Source organism: Pteronotus mesoamericanus, unplaced genomic scaffold (assembly GCF_021234165.1).
Source record: "Pteronotus mesoamericanus isolate MK-2021 breed Mesoamerican mustached bat unplaced genomic scaffold, CSHL_Meso_final scaffold_636, whole genome shotgun sequence".
NCBI classification, from domain to species: Eukaryota; Metazoa; Chordata; class Mammalia; order Chiroptera; family Mormoopidae; genus Pteronotus; species Pteronotus mesoamericanus.
In genome coordinates, this window is record NW_026555324.1 from 3,061,398 (window position 1) to 3,073,675 (window position 12,278).

General features: G+C 51.0%; 1 protein-coding gene across 1 annotated transcript; it reads right to left on the bottom strand.

Moving 5' to 3' along the window:
• Positions 1 to 3,836: 3,836 nt before the first annotated feature.
• On the bottom strand, positions 3,837 to 10,621 carry RAB3D (RAB3D, member RAS oncogene family). Its single transcript, XM_054562058.1, has 5 exons — positions 10,500 to 10,621; positions 8,864 to 9,128; positions 8,053 to 8,171; positions 7,842 to 7,966; positions 3,837 to 4,034 (listed from the first exon to the last, which is right to left on the bottom strand). The coding sequence occupies exons 2-5, from the start codon at positions 9,089 to 9,091 to the stop codon at positions 3,847 to 3,849; spliced, it is 660 nt and encodes a 219-aa protein (XP_054418033.1). The 5' UTR covers positions 9,092 to 9,128; positions 10,500 to 10,621; the 3' UTR covers positions 3,837 to 3,846.
• Positions 10,622 to 12,278: the final 1,657 nt, after the last annotated feature.

Genomic DNA, 12,278 nt, shown 5'->3' on the forward strand with positions numbered 1-12,278 from the left:
GCTTGGTCTTCCTGGAAACCAACTCCCATCCTGAAGCTACCAACCCCCCTCCCCACCCCACCCCAGGCCTCTTACTAGCACATAAAAGACACTTAGCACTCTGGAGATAATGTGGATTTTAAGAGATGTGTGCCAGGAACCAGGAACAAAGACCAAGTTTTGTTTTTTTTTAAGTTTTATTTATGTACTTTTAGAGAGAGGAGAAGGGAGGGAGAAAGAGGGAGAGAGACATCAATTGCCTGCCTCCCACACATCCCCAACCAGGGACCTGGCCTGCCACCCAGGCATGTGTTCTGACTGGAATCAAACTGGGGACTTTTTGGTTGGCCGGCCAGCACTCAATCCACTGAGCCACAGCAGCCAGGGCAAGGCGTTTTTTGTTTTTGTTTTTTGTATTGGACAGGAACAGAGTTGGGTATGGTGGTGAAATATTTAAAAATCCCTGCAGTCGAGGAGCTAATATGACATTGAAAGTGACATTTAAGTTAAACGAGTAAATGATACAGTATTTTATATTCTAGGGGCTGTGGGAAGGACATAGGGGAAGAGACATCAGAAATGCTGGGAGAGGTGTTGCAATACTAACATAGTGAATGGGGTCGGGGCTGGGAGAGGCAATGAGAAGGTGAAATTTGTGGAAAGACGTGAAGGAGGGAGTGAGGAGAGCTTCGTGACTACCTGGGGTAAGAGGGTTCCAGGCAGAGTAAACAGCCAATGCAAAGGCCCTGAGGCAGGGGCCCGGTGCGGTCAGTCAGCAGCAGGGAGGTCAATGAGCCTGGAGCAGAGTGCAGGGGGCAAGTGGGAAGAGCTGAAGGCAGGGAGGTGACAAGTCAGACCATGCAGTACCTTGTAGGCCACAGGGACCACTTTGTCATTTACTCCCAGTCAGGTGGGAGCCATGGAGAGTTCTGGACAGAGGGATCTTGACCAGACTCGGTTGCTCACAGGCGCCCTCTGGCTGCTGTGGGGGAGGACAGACCTTCCTAGGAGGATTCGTTGGGGCAACATTATCCTCCCTGCCCTCCACACAGAGGAACTTCCCAGGGTCAAAGCCGTGGTTTTGAGTTCCAGCGAGACACAGCCCCAGGCCTGCGCCTCCCTGGCTTACCCTGGATCTGCTGCAGCAAGCATGGCCCTCAACCACCTGCCTGGCTGTGATTCAATTGCCATCTTCCTGGAAATCTCATTTCACTAATGGAAATAAAAGAACAACTGCATCTGGCCACAATGACTTTATTATTTTTTTATTTCTTGTGAAGAAAAGTGCACGTCTTTTCCAAGTCGATATCAAAGAATTGCTTATGCAGGAGAACCACATCCAGAATGGAAAAGAGCAGGTTGCGAGCTCGCTCCGTAGTGTTTGGGATTATGGGGGAGAAGCCAGTTAGCGGAATTAGCGCTTCAACAACGAGACCAAATTTCACCCTTGACTTGTTTCTCTAAGTCAAATAGGAGAGAAAGACACAAGAATATGATCCCTTGAGAAGCAAAAAAAAAAAAAAAAAAGAGAGAGAGAGAGAGAGAAGGAACAAACGAACAATGGTGTTCATGGCAATTTCCCACTGAACTGTTTGTGAAAACCCAAGTTCTAAAAGCAGAGGGGAAGAAGGGATAGCACCCATGCAGGGCCCAGCCTCAGGCAAAGCTCCAGACGCCAGTCTCTCTAGAGATGGAAGGTGGTTTCCCCATAGCCTTTGGTTTAACTTTTGTTTGTAAACTAAACAGACCTCGCTCCCCCAGTGATCCTGGAGGACAACGGTGTCTGTGTCCTAGAGACCAGCCTGAGTTAAACCTCCCCCCAAACATCATCAAGTGAAAACTTGCATTATTTTTAGTAGAAACAAAAAATACATTATTCTCCTACGTTATTCCTAGTCTTGAGAGAACCCAGAAGCAGCTAGCTGTCTCAGTGGCTCCGTGAAGCTGAACTGTTGAAAAATCTTGTGTAAACAGAAAGCTTAGGCCGAGTCCAGTATAAGATACAGCCAAAGCCGGCTTTATCACCCGGGAGGTGACAATCGTCTTGACAGGCCATGGTGCATCTTAAGAAGACTTGTAACTACTTAATTTCACTTTTATGTTAAAGCAACTAACATATTTGACTCCCACCCTGAACATTCAGGTCCTCTCACTTTGTGTGTTTCCAGGAAACGGACCATTTCACCAGGCCTCTAATTTGTTGCCCAACAAAGGTAGCCTCGTTTTGAAACTCTCAGGGCAGATCCTGGTATGGGGTAAAGAGGGCCCTCTCGAAATAGATTCAATCTAGAGCTTCTATAAAGGTAAGAGCTACGTTAAACTTGAACCAGGCCTTCCCCATGCCCTAAAGGAGGCTGAGAAATTTAAGGCTTCAGGTCATTTGTCAGCAAGAGCTGGGAGAATAAAATCGGGAACACAAACTATCTGTTTAGGCAGCTCACAGTGTCTGTCAAGTTATGAGGTGTCGAGTGTTCCAGGGCAGAAAGGTGTCCGCCACTGGAGTTTGGCCTTTGCTAGGCAAGAAGGGCCACTGAGCTGTGGCGGGGGCGTGTGAAGATGGCAGATCCCCAAACTGCACATAACCTCCCAGCAGGAGCCACGGGCAGCTGGGAGCCCAAGCCCCCCACGGAGATGGGAGTTGTCAGGGAGATGGGTCCCAGCCCATCCCTCCTCAGCGCGCCACTCCCAAGCTTTATCAGGAAGTGCCAGTGGCCGTCGCAGTTACACAACCCTCCCCTCTCACTCTTCTGGCTCAAACCCAAAACATCCCTTACAGTGACTCCTCCATTAGCAAAAAAAAAAAAAAGGTCCCATTGCTGGGCCCCACCGATGACATGGCTCAGGAAACGGACACTGGGTCTTCACCAATCCTCAAGTGAAAGGAGCCCAAGTCCTTACATCAGAAGGTCACCAGCAAGGGCAGCCTCTGGGAACATTGCTCAATTTCCTTTACTAGCAGGATGTAAGGTGTGGAAAGACCTTGCTTAAAACATCACCAGCCAAATGGGCCCTGGGAGGCAGGTTGGGGCGCAAAGGCTGGGGCTCCTGGCTCTGAGGCTAACTCTTGGAAAAAGCGCCGTGCAGTAAGGCGAGTCTGCCTGGCCTAACACAGTGCGCAACTCCACAATTCAATCTCAGATCAGCGACACCTTGGATGAGACAAAACAGTGGCAGGGTCATGGGTGTTGTGGAATCCTGGGGAAACTCAGAAGGCACTTCTGGGGCTCCCGAAGCCAGGGGGGCCCTCCCTCCCTATATCCCTATCCCTTCACAACAGGTAAAGCTGCTTTAATACTGTTTTCACAGGCAGAGGATCTGCAGACCAGAAGGGAGGGGTCTGCTGGGGTCAAAGTCACTTCCCCGCCTTGGAGCCTCAAGATCAGAGGAGGTTTGTAGGCAGGCTCAGAACCAGAGCAGGGGGTCCTGAACAAGGAGCCACCTCCCACATCCCCAGGGATGAACTCTGACAACCCACAAGCCAGGAGGAAGAAGGCAAACCATCTCCGGCCCGCTCGTGAACTCCAGGCAATGCCTAACTCAGAATGGATGTGGACAATGGCTCTAACCCAGAAGGCACTGTGGACGCCCCACAGGCTGCCCATGCGCCCGCACTAAAGCAGCAAGCTTGTGCACATCAACATCCCCAGACCCTGTCTCTAATGCAGAGTCCCCAGGGTCCGGAGCCTGTGACAGGGCTGCTTGGACGGGCTGGCAGCTTCAGTGAGAAAACGAGCCATGCGGGGAGTGGGGGGCAACTGACAGCGGACAGGAGGGAAGGGGGCGCCCTGAGCTTGGAAACAGCCCTTGTGGCTTATGCCTCAGTCACATTCCCTGCCGAGGGGGTGGGTGGGGGGCTGGGGACCATCTCTAGCAGCTGCAGCTGCTGGGCTGGGGAGGTGGGGCATCCCCCAAGGTCTGGCCTTTCCCATTGCTGCCCGGGCTGGAGCCGGGTTCCAGGGACTCATTCATCTTCTCACAAATGATGTCCACCAGGCGCTCAAAGACCTGCTTCACGTTGATGCTCTCCTTCGCACTGGCCTCGAAGAATTCAAAACCTGGAGGGGCATAGGCGGAGACACCTGTGAAACCCTAAGGGGCATAGCCTGGGCTGTGGCATCGTCTAGATCTGGGTTCCGAGCCCAGTCCTGCCTGTTAGGCAGCTGTGGGGCCTTGGCTGAGCGCTTAGTCTCTCTGATCCTCAGTTTGCTTGTCTAAAAGGGGAATCGTGCAGATAAAAACCTGTGGCAGCAGCCTGGCTCTGAACTATCCTAAGAATCTCTTTGTCCCAAGGCAGCGGCTGCAAAAAAGAGTCCAAGTAGTAACATTCTGGTGCCCAGAGGGCATGGGTGTCCATGGGTGGCTGCAGCTTACCTTCCACCCAATCGTATTGCACAGGAAGGTACAGTGAGGGTGTCCACGAAGCTAGGTGTTTATGTAGACTTTTGAAATGTTCTGGAGAATGTGCTCAAGACCAAATAAAACATAGCTAAAGACTGGTTTCAGCCCGGGGGCCTACCAGTCCGTAGCCTCTGTCAGGGAGATAGCGGCAGGTTTCCCAGTGTTTGTGGAGAGTGTGCAATGCATAGTCGCTGGCCTAGAGAATGCACTAAAAATGGTAATAATGATAATAATGATAAAGAGTGCTTATCAGGCACTTTTCTAAGTGCTTTACGTAAATAAACACCTTTAATGATACTCTGAGCTTCCTCGTGTTATAACCCATTTTATAGATGAGGAAACTGAGGCACAGAAAGGGAAAACTAGTCATCTAAATTCATGTAGGTAACATGGGGCAGGACCAGGATTCACACCCAGGCTGCCCCGCTCAAACAACAACAGTTAATAAATATTAAATAAATATTTTAAATACAAGTAAATAATAATAAATATTCCTATTGTACCACTTTGGGTTTTGGCTGGCCTCTCCTTCTGGGGAGGACGGATGGAAGTTAACTGAGCATATTCTTAGTGACATCATAACCTGTTTGCCCTCCCAAAGCGGGGAGGTAGAACAAATGCTTTAGGGACTTACCCAAGGTCCCTCAAAAAGTGGCCAGTCAACCTGAAAATAAGGGACGACCCTTCTTGCACCCCTAAAAGGTTGGTTAAGGATCTACCTGCAGGGAGCTGTCCCTGAAAGGTCCCCAATGTGACCCCACCTGCCATACCCGCCAAGATGGGCCAAAAATTCAGACAAACACCCCCCACAGTACACACTGGGCAGGGTGAATGAGCCTCTGCCCCAGCGCTCACCATGCTGCGCTATAAAAAAGTAACTGTAATTCAATAGTTAGTTGTGTAATCATCTGTTTCCTATCCATCTCCGCTACTAGACCATGAGCTCCAAGAGGAGAGGATTTCTGTCTGTCTGGTCTTCTCTGCAGCCCATGCCTGGCATGGAGCAGGTGCTGGGGACCTGCTTGCTCAGTGATTGGATGAATGAATGAATAATGAATGAACGACAGAGGCCAGACACGAATTCAGATTTTCTATTCTGAACAGAGTGATCATCAATGTCACCCCACTGTCTTCCTGGGTAAATCTGGCATTTCCTTAAACATGTGTGGCTCTGCCTCAAACAATCTTGAGTCCTTTTTTTTTAAAAAAAAAAATCATACTTTTTTTTTCTCATCACAAATATTTGCTAGAGAGGCTAGACACTGTTGAAAAATACCAAGAAAAATATTAAAGCTATTTGTAATTTCATCACCCAGAAACAATTACTGTTGGTGTTTTTGATATTTAGCTTTCTACGTTTTAAAAATACAAATACACAATTGTTGGGTTTGTAGGGGGTGTGTGTGCACGCGTGCGTGTGGTTTTGTTTTGTTTTGTTTTTTTACAAAATTGAGGTCAAATTCTAACTTTTGCTTTGTAGTCTGGTATTTTAAACTCAATGACAGAGTGGGAATCGCCCCTCAACCCAGTCACTAGACGTTCTCTGCAGAAAGGTGCGGGCAGCATCACAAGCATCCCGGCCCACGACTGGATTAGGGCTGACTTCCCCAGTTCCAGGCAAACTGGGGATCTAGGACTCCCAGTTATGACACCCAGGCTAAACAAGGGACAGAGGTTAAATGAGGGAGCAAAGAGCCACATCTCAAATGGAAGACGTTCCATAGAACAAAGACTCAGTTTCTCCAACAAATTGACGACAAGAAAAAAGAGCAAGGGGACTGTTATGGTCCGGAGGTCCCTGGACTTTTTCTGTAAAGGACCAGATAGTGAATATTTGAGGCTTTGAGGACCATATGGTGCTTAAGAGTTTGACATGTGGTCATAAACAGTAGCTCGCAATAATGTCAACTAACACTTAGAAGCAACCTACCCGTGTGCCAGACTCTGCTATAACTGCTTCACCTGTTATAACTCATTTAACCCCCTTGATGGCCCAGTAAGGTGGGGCTGTTATTCTTTCCATTTGACACACAGGGAAGTGAGGACCCAGAGAGATGGAGTCACCAATACAAGATCACAAAGTGGTCGAGAAATAATATGAGTTAATATTCAACCGAAGCCAGCATTTGCCTATTTAATCTTTCTCACGGCCCTATGAAGTAGACACTATTTCACCTGTTTCCTAGGTGGAGAAATGGAAACACAGAGAGGGGAGGTAATGTGTCCCAGGTCACAGAGCAGCGGCTTGCAGACTGGGGTTCTAGCATGAGTCTGGGTTCTTAACCCGTCCTGCCCTGCAGTAGTCACGCCACCTCCTGTAAGGAAAGTGGCCTAGATCACTAGAATACTCTATGACAAGATTTTCATTGAGCTTAAATTTTGAATAGATAATTCATTCCTCTGATTCAAAAAGATAATCTACTGGCCGATGTGGCTCAGTGGATTGAGCACCAGCTGGCGAACCAAAAGGTCGCTGGTTTGATTCCCAGTCAGGGCACGTGCCTGGTCCCCAGTAGGGGGCATGTGAGAGGCAACGGACATTGTACATTTATGTTTCTCTTCTTCTCTTTCTCCCTCCCACTCTCTCTAAAAGTAAATAAATAAAATCTTTAAAAAAAGAATATAAATAAATGGAAAAATCCCTCTTCCACCCTGGTTTCCAGCCACCCATTTTTAGACACACAGGTCGTCGCAGTCACTAGATCCTTCTGTATCCTTTCAGAGTTCCTTTAGGCAACTCTGTATTGGATGAGAATTAAAAGGATAATCCTTATTCTCCTCCTTCTTATACACTAATGCAGGTGTTGGCAAACTCCAAGATGCAGGCCAAACCTGGCCCCTTGCCTGTTTTTATCAAAGTTTTCCTGGCATTCACACTCATCCGCTGATGTATTGTCTACAGCTGCTTTCAGGCAGAGCTGAATAATTGCAACAGAAATCCTACGACCAAAAATATTTCCTATCTGGCTCTTTAAGCAATTGTTCGCTGACCCCTGCCTGAACTAAAGGAAGTAGCCATACCTGCTATTCTGCATTTTGCTTTTCCCACTTAGCCTTGTAAGCCAGAAACCCTGCCATAGCAGAACATAAAGAACTCCCTCCTCCTTGTTCATGGCTGCATAGTAGTCTACCACGTGAGTATACTTTATGTTCTGTTGCTTCCTCCACTATGAGACATCTGAGAGGTTGCAAAGGTTTCCCCCTGCTACTAACAGTACTGCCACTTGATATAATCGCCGCTTCCCACATGGGTGAAGATGTTTGTGGGGTAAATTTCCAGACACAGATTTCTGAGTCTGGGTTCCCAGGGCAGCAGTCAGGGAGGGGGTTCTGCGGGGGAGTCCCCTGGAATTAAGTGGAGAAAGCAGCATGCATGGGTGCATGCTGCCGGGCAGATCCTCGAAGAGCCAAGGGCTGGAGGCTGTGGCTGGGCCTGGGATCTGAGCTGGGGGATGCGCACTAACCGAGGTCATTGGCGAGCCTCTGGCCGTCTTCGGCAAGCACGACACGCTCATCCTCCAGGTCACACTTGTTCCCCACGAGGATGACCTGTGCGTTGTCCCAGGAGTAGGTCTTGATCTGTGTGGCCCTGTGGAGTTTGAAGGCTGTTAGTCCAGAGATTTGGGTCAGGGGAGAGAACAAAGATCAGGGGATCAGTGGTCGGCAAGCACTCACCAGTCCTGCACGGCGGTGAAGGACTCCTGGTTGGCCACGTCGTACATGAGCAGGAAGCCCATGGCTCCGCGGTAGTAGGCTGTGGTGATCGTACGGTACCGTTCCTGTCCTGCCGTGTCCTGGGGAACAGGGGGGTCAGCCGACTAGAAGCCACCCTCTTCCCCACTGCATCCCTTCAGAGTCATGTGCTAACATCCCTAGTCTGATGGGAGAGACATGGAGCTGTTTGCAACCCTCTTGTCTGATGGTGGAGACATGGACCTGCCCTCACTGCTCCAATCTGACGGGAGAGACTTCATCCTGCCCTTGAGGAATTCCCAGTCTTAAGGGTCAGTGCCTCTCGCAGACTTACAACCCCTTTGACCTCATTTCCAGGAACCAACTTAATGGCCACAAACTGGAATCATCTGGACCAGATACCCTGGTGCTTGCTACCATAGTCACCAACAGCTGCTTTGGGGGCCAGAAGGTGGCTCTGACACCCAGCAGGCTCAATGGGGGCCTCTGGGCTCACACCTGGCATGGTACCCAAACTCCTCTTCCATTAGTCACCAGGACTTCTAACTGCCTTGGGTTACTACTGAATCCCCCTCATACCTCACAGGGCAGGGCATTATCCTCTTACTCTGATGAATTCCCCTCATAGATAACACTCCCCTACTCTTCACACCTACCCAATGCCCCTTCCCCGACTGGGCTACTCTCTCTCACCCGGGGCCCCTTCCCACAGCCCTATACCCTCCCATGGATGTCCCTGGAGAAACCCCAGGCCCTCCCCGGCTGCAGACCCACAGAGAGCTGCCCGGCCCACCCATATCTGCAGCTTGATCCTCTTGTTGTGGCGGTAGACAGTCTTGACCTTGAAGTCAATGCCCACGGTGCTGACGAAAGCAGGTGAGAAGGAGTCATCTGCATAGCGGAACAGGAAGGACGTCTTGCCCACGCTGCTGTTGCCAATGAGCAGGAGCTTGAACATGTAGTCGAAGTTCTGGTCTGCTGCATCACGTGGGCCAGCGTGGGGGTCTCCAGCTGACGCCATCCTGGCGGGAAGCCTGTTGGGGGAGCGGCAAGGAGCCCTGTAGGTAAATAAAAGACAAGAAACAGCTCCAGTGTGTACCTAGGTTCAAACACCGGCTCCGCTTCTTGGGGGCCAAGTGACCCCGGATGTATCACTTGCTCTCTCCAGGACTCAGTGTCCTCCTCTGGAAAATGGGGATGTTTGGCAAAGGCACGAGCCCAGGTTGGGGGGCATATGGAGTGCCTCCTCTGGCTGCTGAGGAACCAGACCCTGTGGAAGGTACAGGTGTGGACTTTGCCCCCTGGTGAGCAGCCAGTGCGGAGCTGGGGGAAGGGGGGCCTACCAGCTGGTAGAGTCCCCCCTTGCAGCCTGGGTGTTGACTTTGGCAGGTGTTGGCCACTACCAGGGTGCCTGCTCTACCCCCACCCAAGCCAAATTTAACCCCTTCCCCGATCCCCACAGGGAGAGGATTTCAGTGATCCAACCCAGGTACAAGCCTAGCTCTGGCCCCAAATGCCACCTTCTGTTTATCAAATGGGCCGGGCCCATCTCGAGCTGACTCAGTCCAGCCCCAGCCCATGGAGGCCAGGGTGATGATCCTCAAACAGAAGGAAACCACCCCAGTCACCTAACAATCAAGAACCCCACGGCCAGGACCACCGCTCCCCTGCACTCCTGGTCCTTTTTTTCCTGGCAATGTATCCCTGTTGTGGGATGCATTATGTGGGTCCAAGACACCACCTCAGCCTTCATGGCCTCCCTAGACCTCAGTTTCCCCAGCTGTCTATGGCTTCTCCCTAAGCCACACAGGTAGGTTCCAGAAGACCTGAGTGAATGGAGGGCACACCCGTAGAGGAACCCCTGGCAAAGCTCTTTCTCAATTGCCTGTGGGGCTTTTTTCCATTTTAAAGGAGGACACAGCCGGCCCCCCTTTCCTGCCCAGCCCTCAGCCCCACCCCGTGTTCCGGGAGAACGAGTTTGAGGGGAAGACCAGAGACAGGAAGCTTTTCCCCAAGCGAGGCAGGGCTCCCAGCCTGGAAGCCCCCGCCTCATCCCCAGCCCACCTGTCAGCGGGTCCCACCTCTTTCTGACAATCTGCCCATCCTCCCTCACGCCTGGCACTTGATAAGGATCCTGGGACTTGGCCCCGTCCCTCTTCGCTGGCTTTGGAGCGCCCCACCAGTGCAGGGGAGCTCAGGAGCTTCCTCCCATCGCCATATGGTCCCAATCTCAAGTTCCCAGCTGGGCTCTCCGCCCCGCCCGCGCCCCCATTAACGTCCCCGATGAGCCCAGCTGGGTGGGGGCGAGGGAAGAGGCGTCCCCAGCCGCCTGCCTTTGTTCCCCCAGGGCCTCCCCAAGACCCCTGCTCCCCGAGACCTGCTGGGACACGGAGGTGAGGGGCAGGGCGCGCTCCCTCCGAGGGGATCACCTCGCGTGGCGTCGCTGCCTGCGGGGTTTTCGCTTCCGAACTCGCTGCGGCCTGCCCTCGGCCGCGACCGCGACCCCGACCCCACAGCGAAAGCCACCGCCGCCGCTAGCCTCAGCCACCCGGATCCCGAGCCGGCTCCGCCCAGGCCGGGGAGGAGGGGCGGCTCCCGAGGGAGGGCAGGGCGGGGCCGAGCCCGGGGCGGGGCCTGTAGAAAGTCGGGGTAGGGCCTGGAAGCAGCCCCGAGTGCGCAGTGATCTGGAGCCCACTCCTCAACAAACTACCTAGAGAGGTCCTACTATGCGCAGAGCAGTTGAGAACGCGGATTCTGCAGGCAGGTTAGAATCCCAGCCCCACCGCTTCTAGACCTGTGACTTTGGACAAGTTACTTAAAAAACTCTCTGGGGCCCTGGCCGGGTTGCTCAGTTGGTTAGAGCAGGGTCCGGATATGCAAAGGTTGCAGATTCCATGGCGATCAGGGCAAATATACAAGAATCAACCAATTAGTATATAAATAAGTGGAACAACAAATCAATGTTTTTTCTCCCTCCCTCCCCCTGCTCTCTCTTCAACTAACCAACCAACCAACCAACCAACCTCTCAAGGCTTCACTTTCCTCTAAAGTCAAATGGTTGATACAAGTACCCTGTGAGATGAAGAGCCTCCACCTCACAGGGTGTGTGCAGGCTCTGGTCTAAATTAGTTTGCACATTGCAGCGCCTGACCCTAAAGTGGGCTAGGTCCCTTTGCCAAATACTCTTAAGGGCCCTAGGAATTAATTCCTTTTTTACGGATAAGGGAACTGAGCCTCAGAGAGGGGCAGCCACACAGTGAGAAAATTTGGCACCTCTAGCCCTATTTGGGATCCTAGAGTTTTCCTTATGCTAGTAGGAGAGGATCTGCACTTAAAATAGTTCAGGCTTTGCTGGTTTCAAATCCCAACAACTCCACCTGAAGCCACTTGCTGAACTTCTCTGAACCCCATTGCTTCAGGAGAACAGCAGGTGCCTCTAAGGACTGCCACGAGAAAGAACATAGTGACATGCTTCAGTCAGGAAGGGCTGGCATATGCTCAGTAACAAGCAGTCCCAAAACTCCCATGGCATCCAACACCTAAGGTTTGCTTCTCACTCACGCTGGTCATTGTGCAGAAGGGAAAATGTGGGGAATTATGCACTGGCTTGTGTAGTAGTCCTTCTTTACCCACAGTTTCCTCTCCATGGTTTCAGTTACCCACGGTCAACCATGGTCTGAAACTATCACATGGAAAATTCTAGAAATAAACAATTTATAAGTTTAAAATCATGCACCATTCTGAATAACATAATGAAATGGGGCACCATCCTTCTGAATCCCACCTGGACATGAATCCCCCTTTTGCCCAGCATATCCATGCTGTGGGCACTCTCCACCTGTTAGTCACTTACTAGATCAAGTGTTGTGGTATCACAGTGCTGGTGTTTTGAGTAACCCTTATTCAATAATGGCTCCAAATCACAAGAGTAGTGATGCTGGCAACTCAGATATGCCAGAGAAGCCATAGAATGCTTTAACTGAAAAGGTATGCACATATACGAAAAAACATAGTATATATAGGGTTTGGTACCATCCATGGTTTCAGGCATCCACTGGGGATCTTGGAATATGTTCCCTCATGGATAAGGAGAGAACCATTGTACCCTTCCCTTTGGAAATGACTGGTGGGATCTCTGGTCACATTTCATCGGCCAAAGCAAGTCACATAGCCGCCCCCAATATTAATGGGGTGAGAAATATGCTTGT

Bases quoted from the DNA above. Each gene is read 5' to 3' on its own strand.
- RAB3D (XM_054562058.1), bottom strand. From the start codon at position 9,091: ATGGCGTCAGCTGGAGACCCCCACGCTGGCCCACGTGATGCAGCAGAC. The intron at 8,172-8,863 runs GTGGGCCGGGCA...CCTGTTCCCCAG, and splicing joins GGATCAAGCTGCAGATATGG to GACACGGCAGGACAGGAACG. The intron at 4,035-7,841 runs GTTAGTGCGCAT...ATGCCCCTCCAG, and splicing joins GAGGCTCGCCAATGACCTCG to GTTTTGAATTCTTCGAGGCC.